This window comes from Rhineura floridana, chromosome 4 (genome assembly GCF_030035675.1).
Source record: "Rhineura floridana isolate rRhiFlo1 chromosome 4, rRhiFlo1.hap2, whole genome shotgun sequence".
Classification (NCBI taxonomy): Eukaryota; Metazoa; Chordata; class Lepidosauria; order Squamata; family Rhineuridae; genus Rhineura; species Rhineura floridana.
The window spans coordinates 14342237-14356029 of NC_084483.1; the positions used below are offsets into that span (position 1 = coordinate 14342237).

At 40.5% G+C, this 13793-nt stretch overlaps 1 protein-coding gene across 11 annotated transcripts in view; it reads left to right on the top strand.

Annotated features, from left to right (window-relative positions):
* Positions 1-13793, top strand: part of PLCB1 (phospholipase C beta 1) — a 689597-nt gene that overhangs the window by 475152 nt on the left and 200652 nt on the right. For all 11 annotated transcript variants that reach the window (XR_009762119.1, XR_009762120.1, XM_061622530.1 and 8 more), the window contains one exon: positions 6017-6174. Coding sequence is in view for 9 of the 11 variants with exons in the window: in XM_061622530.1 (XP_061478514.1) it covers positions 6017-6174 (158 nt within the window). In the remaining 2 variants the exon portion in view is untranslated. The remainder of the gene's footprint in view (positions 1-6016; positions 6175-13793) is intronic.

Here is a 13793-nt window from a genome sequence, read left to right on the forward strand (position 1 = left end):
CTGCACTTGTAGTGCGAGTCATTTCTGACTCTTAGGGTGACATCTTGCGACGTTTACTAGGCAGACCATATATATGGGGTGGGATTGCCAGTTCCATCCCTGGCTGTCTTTAAATAGCATAGCAATATTGTTTTAGGGCTATTACTTTAGCAAGCATAGCCAACTTCCAAGAATGATGGAAGTTGTAGTCCAGCAACATCTGGAGGGCCCAAGGTTCCCCACCCCTGTTTTAGGGGTTTTCAGTGAATTAATAACCAACTGATGATAGATAATATTAAGCATTTAATTCCAGTAATTCCATAAGACTGGACAGGATCAAAATAAAAATGTGGATTACTTTTGCTTTTATTGCATTTCATCTCTAACATTTGCTATTAATTCTATATATTGTGCTTAGCCTGTATGGAGTCAGATGTCATTGGTGGATGAATTTTGGGGGAAATATTTTAAATTTGCATTTATTAGTATAGTATTGAATAGCCAAATCCACTCATTTTGTAATATTGTTGGATTAAAACTAATCAGATCTCTGTCCCATTTCTTTTTCAATAAAGGCTAAAATTAGTGTAGCCTTTAAATCAGCTAATAATCTGTAGGTTTTGATGATTAACTTCTTGTTGTCTGTATCTGTTAGCCAGTCTGAAAATACAGTGTGTTCTCAAGGAAGGCCAAATTTAATTTGGATTCCTTGTTTTAATTATTTTTGTATTCCACTTTAAATGCCTTTTTCCCTTTTTGGTGGAAGGCGGCACAGAGTATATTAATAAATAACATACAATAGTCCCTAAAGAACAGTTTGTTGACATTTGTACCTTGAACATGTTGTATTGGTTTCAGCAAGCTGTTTGCCAGCGTCTGTTGACATATCTTCCTCTCTGAGTTCCATATACCAGCCTCCTGCATTCCTCAATTAATCTTTGACACAGGTGGTTATTGTTGTTATTCATTAGATTTGTTAGGCACCTCTTATCCGAAGGCCTCCAAGCGACTTACAACATTGTTCCTAATCCTAACATGTTGTTAGGGATGTAACCTGTACTGAACTCATTCGTACTCATCAAAATATGTTTGAAACCCTTAATTGAACTTCTCCACTGTTAATATTGCTTGGGAAAGAATTGGTCATCCAAAGCCACTCATACTAGCTGCACTATTTTGCATCCAGAAGGTGTACCTCAGCTGAGAGGCAGGGTATTAAATACTGATGAGTTTCTCACCCTTTCTGATAATTCTTCTGAAGAGCTTTGAGTCACTTCAGCACACTCTAAAGCCAAGATTATTTCTTGCCATAAATCGTGCATATGGTGATTTACAAAAGGCCTGTGGAGGTCAAGTATCTCAGAAGTCCAAAATATCTGCAGAAATAAATGTGGCAATGAGTGATGTTTGGTAACAGTTTTTCAAAGAGCTTGAAGGAAGGTTGTAGAGAGAAGCCTCTGTCATAAACCCCAGGCCATGGAGTCTTCCGGTTCAGAACTTGCGTGTTTAATTAGAGGAGCCACACTGCTGATGGCCTTCTTGTGGCTCTGCATGAACATTTACACATTGTCAGGAAAGAGGAAATGCCTCATCAAGAAAGAAGGCACAGATTTTCATAAAATGTGCATATGGAAATTCATATGGATAGTTACAAACTTGGAAATAATTATTATAATTTTAAAAGAAATAAATACATTTCACCATAGTGGAGAAGTCTCTGACCCAGTGTCTTGTGGACCTGCTAACTGTTGATGGGCAACTTCAAGGTCCCTGCTCCTACTTCTTAATGGGTTTTTATCATAACCGAATTTAAACTGGACAGCCCTTCATATAAAGGACTCCTTCAAAGAGAGGACTGCCAACTGTAAAGTAGGGCACATGTATGGATTTCTGCAGAATTTGTGTGTGTGTGTAAAGTAAAACACTGAAAGGGGCAAAGCAAGCTAGTTTCTCACAAAAATGAGAAGAATATTGCCTGTACTTTTTGCTTAATATCTCAAGTTCTATAGATGCTAGAAACTTACTCTTTTTTAAAATGGAAGGTGGGAATGTGGGTATTATGCTTCATCCAGGGCAGCTCTCCCCCCATGGATGCTCATGGACACATGCTTTATGTGGCTGTGCTGAAAGTGCCCTGATGCTGATGCAAAGGCATTCCTGTGCCCATTAGAAAGAATTAAAAATATTTAAAATATTTTCCTCATGGAGGAGGGATTGGAAAACATACCAGCTATCAAGGAATAGATGACAGGGGGCAGCCTCTTGGTGCGACACCAGGAGATAAGAGACAGAAAAGGAGGCAAACAGGTAGCTGTCGTGAGCCCTGCTGGAGGGGGGTGGACGGACAAGAACAAAGCTGAGGAAGATTTAGAGTGGGATGTTCGAGCCGGTGAAGGGCCGAGTGGGGAGTGGGACTCAGAAGGTGCCCCAGCTCTGGACTTGGACAGTTCAACCCCAGCAGCTCCAGATATCCCTGTGGAGAGTCAACCTGACTGCCAGTTGTTTCCCAGCCTCTCCCTGCACCCACATCACCAGCAGGCAGCTCTCCTCTCAGAGGGGGAGGACAGGATGGAGACAGAGGCTTTGTCTTCACCTCACACCAGTAGGTGAATGCAGGGGGAGATTCAACAGACACTGTTGAGGTGGAGTCTTTGCCTGTGCACATGCTCTCCCGACAGTGACAGTTGGCACACACAAGCAGGGTGCCCGCCCAGCCTTACTTAAGCCGAGTGGGGGGGGAGTAGTTGCTGAGTCAACATCTTAATGCTGCGAAGTAGTGCCTAGTTAGTCCTAGAGAGATGCTGAGTTCTGAGTAAGCCATAGGTAGATTCATGAAGCGCACTGAATTGAAACTGTCTCTTACTACAATAAAAGAAAAAACCACAGTCGTGTCTGAGTCTGAGTTCTTGGTGTTCGGGCAGGACGGTAGCAGCTCTCCATATCTGAAGGAACCCTCATACAAAAACTCCAATACTAGGTCACAAGGATATCAGGAAGAATCCCCCTTCCTCTTATTCCAAGGACAAGCAGACTCCTTCTCTGAAGAAGATGAACATATTCTCTGTGACATATGTGAAGGGCCTGCATAATGGGGTTGTTAATGGGGAATGTGAGCATAATGGGGCATGTGAGGTGTCCTCACATGAAGCAGCTTGATCTTAGGCTCTTGTCTATCAAGGATCCAGGCTTTGGATGACCTAGGGAAATGGGTGCCTATATCACAGTTGGCGTATGTTTTGAGTCCAAAAAGGGAAGGGGAAAATCTTGCTTTTCTTGTGGCCCAGTGATTTAAGCTGAGGAGGCTTGACTATTCACCCCTTATAGGAGTGGGTGAGGGGTCCCTTCAAGTAAAGTCAGCTGATACCCAGATGCCATGTCCTCCTTCCTGTTGATTTTCTATACAAAAGGAAAATGGGGGAAAGGTGTCGTGTGGGGGAACTCTGATGACTAGCAAGGGAAAACGTCATCACATCAAAGCCAGCATTATTCTCCTCCCACTGGTGGCTTTCTGCAGTTTGGTGGATAAACCTGAACAAAAAGCTCCCTCTTAAATGGCATGTACAAATGCATTTTCACAAAGCTTAAGCATTTTAGCAGGTACTTTTGGCCATCTGAGCCAAGGTTGCAGTATTAAACCCCAGGGAGTATGAGGGAAAATCACTTGTCTTAACAAGTAGTGATAAAGGTGTCTCCTTTCCCCATGAAATGTGCAATCATGCAAATTCCCTTTTGATTCTTGTGTGTGTGTTCTGCTTGTTTCCCCCCAAATGATACAAATGAAACAAACTGTTATTGTTACACATTAAGAAGTATAACAGAATATTGCAAAAATAAATACTGTATATCATTGTTTGGGACAGGGAAGAAGCAACAATTAATCACTTAATTAACCTCATTCAGTTAACCAGCTTAATCAAGTGGTTGATCGCAGTGGTATCCTAGAATGTACCAAATAAAGAATGAGAATCATAGGGCTTATCCAAAAGGAGCGGGATAATCCACCGTTTCCATATCCGGTTTGTCAGCTGATCTTCCTCACTTTTCGCCTTTTTGTTCGCTGTTTCCCAGTGAGAAAAAATGTCCCAATGAAATTCCCGATTTCAGACAGCAAATTGCATTTTTGCTGGTATTGGAAGGAGCGGATTTAACCCGCAAAAATGCGTGACACCGCGCGACGTCATTTGGACGACCGAAAAATAATAAGCACACATAGTGTGCGTGTCACACATTTTGCAGTCGTCTGGATGAGCCCATCGTTGGAAGGGTTCTCAAAGGTCATCTAGTCCAATTTTTTCCAACCCACGACCCACAAGTGAGTCACAAAGCCTATGCAGGTGGGTCACGGGCTTTATAAGTAAATTCCAAATAATTTCTGCTTTTAATACTGCTTTTAGGAGGAGGAATATTTCTTAAAACTTTTTAAATTTTGTTGGCATATTATAATGCTGTACTTGTAACTGTACTTGTAACTGAACCTCAGAACGGCTCGAGTCTTACATTTTAACAACTGGAAACTACTCTGTACCAGCAGATCCAGAGATGGTTCATCACAAGGTGCTCGTACAGGGAGTTGTTTTAAGTGACTATTACAGCTTGCCTTTGATGTGCAGGTGCCAAATGTGCAATCAGATGACTTATGTTCTTACATTCCCATAAAAACATCTGTGTATAACTTTGTAAGTACTATAAACATTTCAACAAATTCCACATTAATAAGGGCATTAAGTAATTTTTTGCTTGGATGCCTCAAGTAATAAAAAAAGGAAAACTTGGAGTTAAAATGCAAGAAAGCAATGGCTGCTGAAGACCTATGGTCCAAAATTCATGTGACAACAAATCAGTAGGTCACCATACCAAATAAATTTAGACTTGTGTGTCACCATACCAAAAAGGTTGGGAACCACTGATCTAGTCCCAAACCCCTGTTCAGTGCAGGAAATCTGCTACTGCAGCATCCCTGATAGGTGGCCACCCTGTTTCAGTCCTTTTAGCCCCTGTGATATATTGAATTTATTTTTAAGCTTTCTACAATATAAAAAAGAAAGCCAGCCCAGCTGAAGTGAAGCACTCTCTCATTAACTTAAGTAAGAGAGTTGAGCACATGCTTAAGTCTCTCCCACTGAAAATAACGAGACTTAAAGTGCTTCACTTGGGCAGGACTGGGCCCACTGAATGTGTAATGTGTCATCATAAAATAGTTAAATATAAGTAAAGAATGTCACATTAAATTCCAGGAGCTGTGAAAACCCGAGTGAACTGTCAGTGCTGATCAGTTAACACAAATGAAGTCTAAGATGCTATCAATGATACAAGTGACTGCAAACTTAATTTTTTTACTGTACTAAATTATAATACGGATTTCGACAGAAGAGCTTTTTCTGAACACATTTTCAGAAGTTAGATTTCTTAAAGACAGTTAATAGTAACACAAGTTATCTTAATTCTTCATTTAATATGTACAGTTCTGTCAGCCTCTTTATTAATATTTTGAAGTTGCCGCAAGAAATACAAGTGACAAATGTATTCCTTACCATTTTAAAAGTACAGAAACATTCAACACCAATAGGAATACGAATTATTGTGAACATATGCATTTTTATGAATGTGATATTCCCTCTTGCATTATTTTCTAGGTCCACTACCACCATATGCATCCATACAATTTTCTTGATTCAGGCTGGAAATTACGTACACCAGGGGTGACTAGCCTATGCTCCTCCAGAGACTGTTGAAATGTCAACTCTCACCATTTTTGGCCATTGTCCATACTGGCTGGGGCTGATTGGAGCTGGAGTTCAACCATATCTTGAAGGCCACAGCTTAGCTACCCTGGTTTACAGCATTGAATATGAAGGAAAAATCAGAGTGCTGCAGTATTGACTAGTTGGACATGATTTTCATTAGATTTTATGCATCTTAAATGGATTTGTCCTCTTGTTTCTCACCACTGGTGGAAATTATTGTAAGATTATGTGCATGTAGTCCATAAGGCCATAATGGGTTCCCTTGTTTCATGCTCCTTGTTATGTTGTTGCAGCTGGACAGCTGGCCGGTAACTCTTCTGTAGAGATGTATCGCCAAGTGCTGTTGTCTGGTTGTCGCTGTGTTGAACTGGACTGCTGGAAAGGCCGAACAGCAGAAGAAGAGCCAGTCATTACACATGGATTCACCATGACAACTGAAATATCCTTTAAGGTACATTATAGGGTGTTGCTAAAATTATTGGGTGGGAACAGATTTGCAATATACATTTAGCATGTAAAAAAACTGGTGGGGAGGTAGCAATGTCTTCAGTAGCACTTGTAGTGGATATGTTGGAAACTCATGCTGTAAGGCTTCACTGAAACTTTCAATTCACATCTAGAAAACTTGAGTAATTGAACTACCTAGTGATCCACTCTGTGTGTGTGTGTGTGTGTGTGTTGAATCCTAGGAAGGTCTTCAGTGCAACAAACAATCTTCAAATGAAGAGAAACTGTAAATGGAATGACAACAAAGAATGTATGTGGGCATCGAGTGGGGTGGGTGCACATTCACTGGGCCCACTCCAGCATCCCTATGTGTGCTATGCTCACCTACTCCACCTTCATACGTTCCCAACCAACATGGGAAAGCTGGGTAGTGGAGCAGGCACCCATGAGGACATTGGAGGCAGGGCCACCACACAGGCACCCACTCTCTCTACATACTTTATGCCCAACACATTCATTTGAATGCTCAAAAAGGCCTATTTAGGTTGCATATAGGGATATGGAAATGGGTAGCAGTAGTGTCATGAGATGAATACAAAATATATTGTGTTGTATTAAAATAACTTTTATTTAGAGTAGACCCATTGAAATTAATGAGTATGACTAACTTAGGTCCATTAACTTCAATGGGTCTGCTCTGAGTAAAGGTTAGTTGAATACAACCCAATATCTTCTAAGGCCTCACTGTATTTAATGTCAAGGAGTGACTGTGCTGAATAAGGTACTGATCAGCTGGACCCAAGAAAGGCCACTTAGTTTTTGCCTTCCGCCTGTGCAAGCAAAAGTCTGTCCCCTTGGCAGCATTCAAGATGGCAGTTGTGCAACAGAACAGGTGCTATACATCAGTGCAAGTCTTTCAGAGGAGGGGTTGTGTGTTATGAGAGGAACTTGGGACAAGTGATGCCAGTCATCTATGGTACCAGGGTTGGAAGTCCCACCTTACACCCATGCAAAGCCATATTTATTTACACCCCGCCTTATGACCAAAAGGCCCTCAAGGCGGCTTACAAAAAACACGAGCATAACAATACATCAATAGAACATAATACATCAATAAAATAATACAATTCTCAAAATTAAATAACAATTCTCAAAATTAAATAACAAATAACATTATTAAAAGCAAATTATTGAGCAAGTGTTACTTTAAATACTTGTATATACATGTCCACAAGCCAAGAACAAGAATATTTCAAATGCATGGCTAATAACTAATGATAGTGCTCAGCTCTATAAGGCAAATAGCACACACACTCCCTTCTACATACACGTACCAGTATCCAGAAAGCAAAGAATACCAATTATATAGCCTACATGAGACAATATGCTTCCCCCCAAGAAAGACCTTTCCAACACAAGGTATCCTCAAATCTACCTCATGAACTCTTCCTTGTTGTAAGGCAAAGACTCTTCCAAACCTAGGAGCAAACATATATCCTTGGAGAAACAAAGAAGCAATAGGTGAAAGAACAGATCATTAGCCCAGCCCCGCTGCAAGGAATGACACAGGATGAAGAACAGGATAGCAGCTAGGTGCTTGAGGATATGGTACCAGCTGGCTTGTACAGATAAAAGCAGAAGAGTGGTGCCAGCTGTTTTAGCTAGAGCATAGGGTTGGGCTGCAGGTTTAATGTTTCACATAGTTTATCTGGCTTCAGTACCAGCAGGGTTTTGAGAACAGGAAAAGCATTCTTCGATTTGATATCAGATGTATAGCTTCTTGGGAAACTGGTGCTGTGGAACAGATAGTACAGGTATATCAGACCAAGAAGTAAGTAGAGTGAGCTTATTGTATTCTTGCTAATTTTAAAAAATAGATGATATGAGAGGTTTTTTAAAAAAAGCAGTTTCTAATCCCCCCCCTCAGTGTTATCTGATTTCTTTCCGCATGGTGTGGCATAGTGACTACTTGAGCAAGCAGCAGTTGACTGGGACAAAAAATACATTAATGATAATCAATTCCCAGATGTCTTAATTTTCTTTCTGGTTTGCCACCATCAGCAAAGATCTGACCAAATTCATTCATCCCTGCACCATTTCTTTATCCTGACATTTTAAAGGACATATTTATTCTCCAGAATACAAGGAGTGTAAAACATGTAAATGTTAGTGTAGAATTTAAGCACTGATTATGAAGAGATCCAGATGTGGCAGATTGGTAAAATAAGCGTGTATCTAATTTTAACATAGAGCAACAGTGAAATTGCTAACTTTTTATCTGTGGATAATACAGAGGTTTGAAAATTACTGTTCATTTTAAGTAAAAGAACACTAAGTACTAAGTAAAATAAAAAAATACTAAGTGGACATATTTGAGATATATTTGTTGTAGAATAGGTAAATTATTATTAGGCTATGGTGTATTTACAAATTTTAAATATGTCTCTCCATCAAGATTCTCTAGTGTTAATTGAAGATAGATAGAAAGATGATTCCTTTAAGAACATAATATACCAAGGAACATGTGTTTACTTCTGTGCTATTTCAGTCCATTCTAGCTTTTCATAACATTATTCTAAGTAGTAAGACAATGTGACAGAGACAGTTACAGGAAATGCATAGCTAACTACCCCTCAGTTCATATTATCACTATCCTTCAGACTTCCCTTGTGGTAATTTCAGCTGATCTTCTTTCCTGAAAGTTATCAGACTACTCTATTAGACTATGGCTGTTAGATTCATATACTATTTCACACAGTTAAATGGTCTGTGTTATATAGTTTACTCCTTGGTTATGCTTCAAGATTTACACAGCTGTGCTTTGAGGAATTTCTGAAGATCCATTTGAAAAACAAAACAAAACCCCAAAACTATATTGCGGAAATAATCTTAAAATTGTGAATGCATTATCTCTGTTGAAGGTTTTGGGATTATGTGGAGTCTGAATAGAATGGTGATCTGCAAGGTATGTGATGAAGAGAGACATTCCAAGTGTCGTGAAAGTGGTTCCCACACATTCTCTGCTGTCAGAACAAATGCCTCAAGCCCCGCTCAAATGTTTGCATCTGCACAAATGTGTGGAGGGAGGAGTACAGCCACATGTGTCGGTCCTTTTCTCAGCATCCTCATGCCCACTGGCTACTGCCTCAGACCTTCATGCTTTGAGTGGAACGTCTGAAGAGGGAACCTTTGCACATTTAGCTGAACTTGTCTACATCCTCCACCCAGCCAGGAACTCTGTGCAACTAAGATGTTTCACAGGATTCTAAGTGTGGACAGTTGAACATGGAAAGATTCAGACCTTCCTGTGCAATTATTGGGTTATTAGCTCATTACATTCCTGCTTGTCCTTTCATTCATGAAGAACATAAAAAATACCCTGCTGGATCTAGTTCAGCATCCTGTTTTGACAATGGCCAAGCAGATGCCTGCATGCATGCATGAATGAATGAATGAATGAAACTTTATTTTTACCCCGCCTTTTTTCCAAACTGGAACTCAGGGCGGCTTACAAATAAAACTACATGTAGTTAAAAACATAGAAAAACATACAATTAAAATACAATTAAACAATGAACAACCTTAAAACCTTAAAAGGCACTTAAAAATCTAAAAACAATTTAAAATAATACAAATAATAATATAAAACAATAAAACAAGCCTTGTAAAGCCCAATCCTAAACACCTTCTATCCCAAAAGCCTGTCGGAATAAAAAAGTCTTTACTTGCAGACAGAAGGATGGCAAGGAGGGGGCCATTCGTGCCTCCATAGGAAGGGAGTTCCAGAACCTAGGAGCAGCCACTGAGAAGGCCCTATCTCGCGTCCCCACCAATCGCACTTGCAAGGGTGTTGGGACTGAGAGAAGGGCCTCTCCTGAAGATCTCAGGTCCCGGTCAGGCTCATACAGAGAGATACGGTCTGACAAATAGCCTGGACCTGGGCTGTATAGGGCTTTAAAGGTCAAAACCAGCACTTTGAATTGTGACCAGAAACAAACTGGCAGCCAGTGGAGCTGTTGTAACAAGGGAGTTGTATGGTCCCTGTAACCAGCCCCTGTTAACACTCTGGCTGCAGCTCTTTGTACCAGTTTAAGTTTCCAAACAGTTTTCAAAGGCAGCCCCACGTAGAGCGCGTTACAGTAGTCTAAACAGGATGTAACTAAGGCATGCATCACCATAGTCAAATCAGGCATTTCCAGGAATGGGCGCAGCTGGTGCACCAGTCTTAAATGGGCAAAGACACTCCTGGCCACGGCCGGGACCTGGGCCTCCAAGTTCAGAGCTGAGTCCAGGAGCACACCCAAACTGCAAACCTGTGTCTTCAGGGGGAGTGTAACCCCATCCAGCACAGGTTGAATCCCTATTCCCTGATCTGCCCTTCGACTGACCAGGAGCACCTCTGTCTTGTCTGGATTTAGTTTCGTTTGCCCTCATCCAGTCCATCACTGATGCCAGGCACTGGTTCAGGACCAGGACAGCTTCCTTGGCTTTAGGTGGAAAGGAGAAACAGAGTTGGGTGTCATCCGCATACTGATGGCACCGAACCCCAAACCCCTGGACAACCTCTCCCAGCAGTTTCATGTAGATGTTGAATAACATGGGGGACAAAACTGAACCCTGAGGGACCCCATAGGTCAACAGCCAAGGAGCCGAACAGGAGTCCCCCAGCACCACCTTCTGAGTTCGTCCCTCCAGAAAGGAATGGATGCAGGACCTGAGTGCATCCATTCTCCCCAATTGTGCTTTCCAGCAACTGGTATTCAAAGGCTTACTGCTTCCAACACGGGAGGTGAAGCATAAGCCATCATAGCTAGTAGCCATTGATAGCCTTATGTTCCATTAATTTGTCTTAAATTTTAAATCCATCCAGGTTGTTGGACATTACTGCATCTAGTGCGGGTGTGAGGAAATTTTGTCCTTCAGATGTTGCTGAACTATAACTTCCATAATCCTTGGCCATTGGCTATGCTTGCTAGGGCTGATGGGAGTTGTAGTTCAGAAGCATCTGGTGGGCCAAAGGTTCCTCACTCCTGATCTAGTGGGAGTGAATTCCATAATATAAATATTATTTATTTATTTAATTAATTTGTATCCCACCCTTCCCCCCAGCAGGAGCCCAGTTTGGAAAGCAAACTGACCGCCTGAAGAGTATATCTATCATCTGCCACTGCTTCATTCTTCAAGCAATCTCTGTTCCATATTATATACCCTGGCCTCTTTCCTGCTACCTACCAATATTTGATAGCTTTTCAGAGCTTGGAAAAGTTAAAGTAACTTTTCCAAGCTCTGCTTTATGTCATCTTTCCCCATCCTGTCACAGACCTGGGATAATGACAGAATACCTCACTTATCATGGGTGGCCTCTTTACCACTTCTCACAAATAGAGCTGTGACCCCCAGTGTAATAAACCGAATATATTTCATTTATTTTATCAAGTAATCAAATGGCATATTTGGTTAACAAGTTATTTTCATCATTCTTATGCTGGTCTTCGACCGTAATAAACCATTCATTCATTCATTCATCATTCTGTACATACAGATCAGTGGCATTTTAACTTATTTATTTATTATTTGATTTATATCCCGCCCTTCCTCCCAGCAGGAGCCCAGGGCGGCAAACTAAAAACACTTTAAAACATCATAAAAAGCCCTTAAAATACATTAAAACAAAACAACGTTAAAAACATTTTTTTAAAAAGCTTTAAAAACATCTTTTTTAAAAAAGGGTTATGAAACTATTATCACAATAGTATTTAATGAGTCTTGTGCAAAGACATTTCTGTGCAAACATGGATAGATATCTTTGGGCTTGTTATTTCAGGTAAAATGGACAGATGGAATTAAATAGCCACTGAAGATGGTACCAGGCTTTTTAGTGGAACCAAAAGCTATGCTTAGCAAATAATAGAATAATAGACATTGTTGCATGCCCTTGAACGGTCAACAAACTTGCATTTCTTCAACAACAATGCAACTAATTCCATGTACCCGAAAGGATTTTGGGCTACTGTGTCTTGAACAGCCCCCCTTCGTATCATGTGCTATACCCCTTTTGAAACTGAGGAGAGTTTCACAAACTGTCTCCGATTTGGTATGGGATGGAGGTATGGGGAGAGTCACAAAACCCACTAAGCATGGGTAAACCTCTGGGCATCACTAACATAGTTGTTTGGATCTGCCCAATATATGTTAAGTACTGCTAATCTGAAGGTGACTGCTAATCCATTCCATTATCATACTGCTGTTTACCAGTAAAGCTGCTTCTCCCAAAGATGTAGGTTGAACATTGGAAGAAATGGCTTAACAGTCGGAGTACTTTGATAATAGAACCAATGTCCTGGGAAGAGTGGAATGGGCTCTTTCTCAGTGGAGGTCTTCAAGCAGAGACTGGACAGCTATCTATTGGGGATGTTCTATCTCTGGATTTCCTCCACTGAGCAGGGGATTGGTTTAGACCAGCCTTCCTCAACCTTCCAAATGATGTTGGACTATAACATCCTTCATCCTTGACTATTGATTCTGCTGGCTGGGGCTGATGGGAGCTGTATTTCAAAAGATCTGGAGGGCACAAAGTTGGGGGAAATTGGTCTAGATAGCTACAAATACCCTTCCAGCTATGATTAACACCTGGTTTCAAAGTCTGGCATGCCTTGCTTTGTTAGAGAAATAAATCACTGCCCTGGGATTGCTGGTCAATATAAAAAGTGCACCAGTTGAAAATTGGTAAAAGGCCATCTATTCCTATTACTGTAAAAATTAGTACTGACAGATATCAAATAGGTATGCCTCCCTTTTACTATCACAGAAGCTATTCAACAGGTTAAGCCATTATTCAAATAGGTTAAAAATAAGAAATTATATATTGACTGAATAGCATTTCAGTGACAGCTATGCTGTATGAAGTTCCTTCATGTTGTAGAAGAAAAGGGGGCAGCTCCAGAGCAGGGCTGGGGGCGGGGAATCAAAAACAGAAATGAGACTTCAGCTGGTACTCAAAAAATAAAAATGTACATGGCAACATTCATCTTCCTCAGAGACATTATGAAAAAATAATTGTAAAATGATATATTATACATGAGAATATGATACATACAAATAAAACGTTTTCCAGATATATATGTGCCTGTACATGTGTGAGTGTGTGAAAGAGAAATATATGTATGTGTATGTGTATATTCATTTATATATAAAAGTATTTCCATTCTGCCAATTCATAAAATATTATATGTATACAATTAAAACACCTTTAAAAAGCAATACAAAACAATCATTAAAATGACTGGCTAATCAAGAATATGAATTCATCTTCTGGTCAGTATGAAAACATTTCTAATGTCTCACAAACTTCCATTTCAAAACAGGAATTTTAAATGGGCAAAACATTATCGATTTATTGTTTACATCCTTTTATGAAAGAGTATAGCAGACACAGTAATGCAGTTCCCACACACACACACGCAAATGTTAGCGGAACTGGAACGTTTAATTCCGGCCAGGGGGGGGCAGGAAATGGCAGTGGGTAGGATCAGAGGTACTTTACACACTCTCTCTTCCATTATGTGCGAATTCTCCATGATGCCTGGTGAAGCTGCTATAATGGCTTGATGTTATGTACATTAA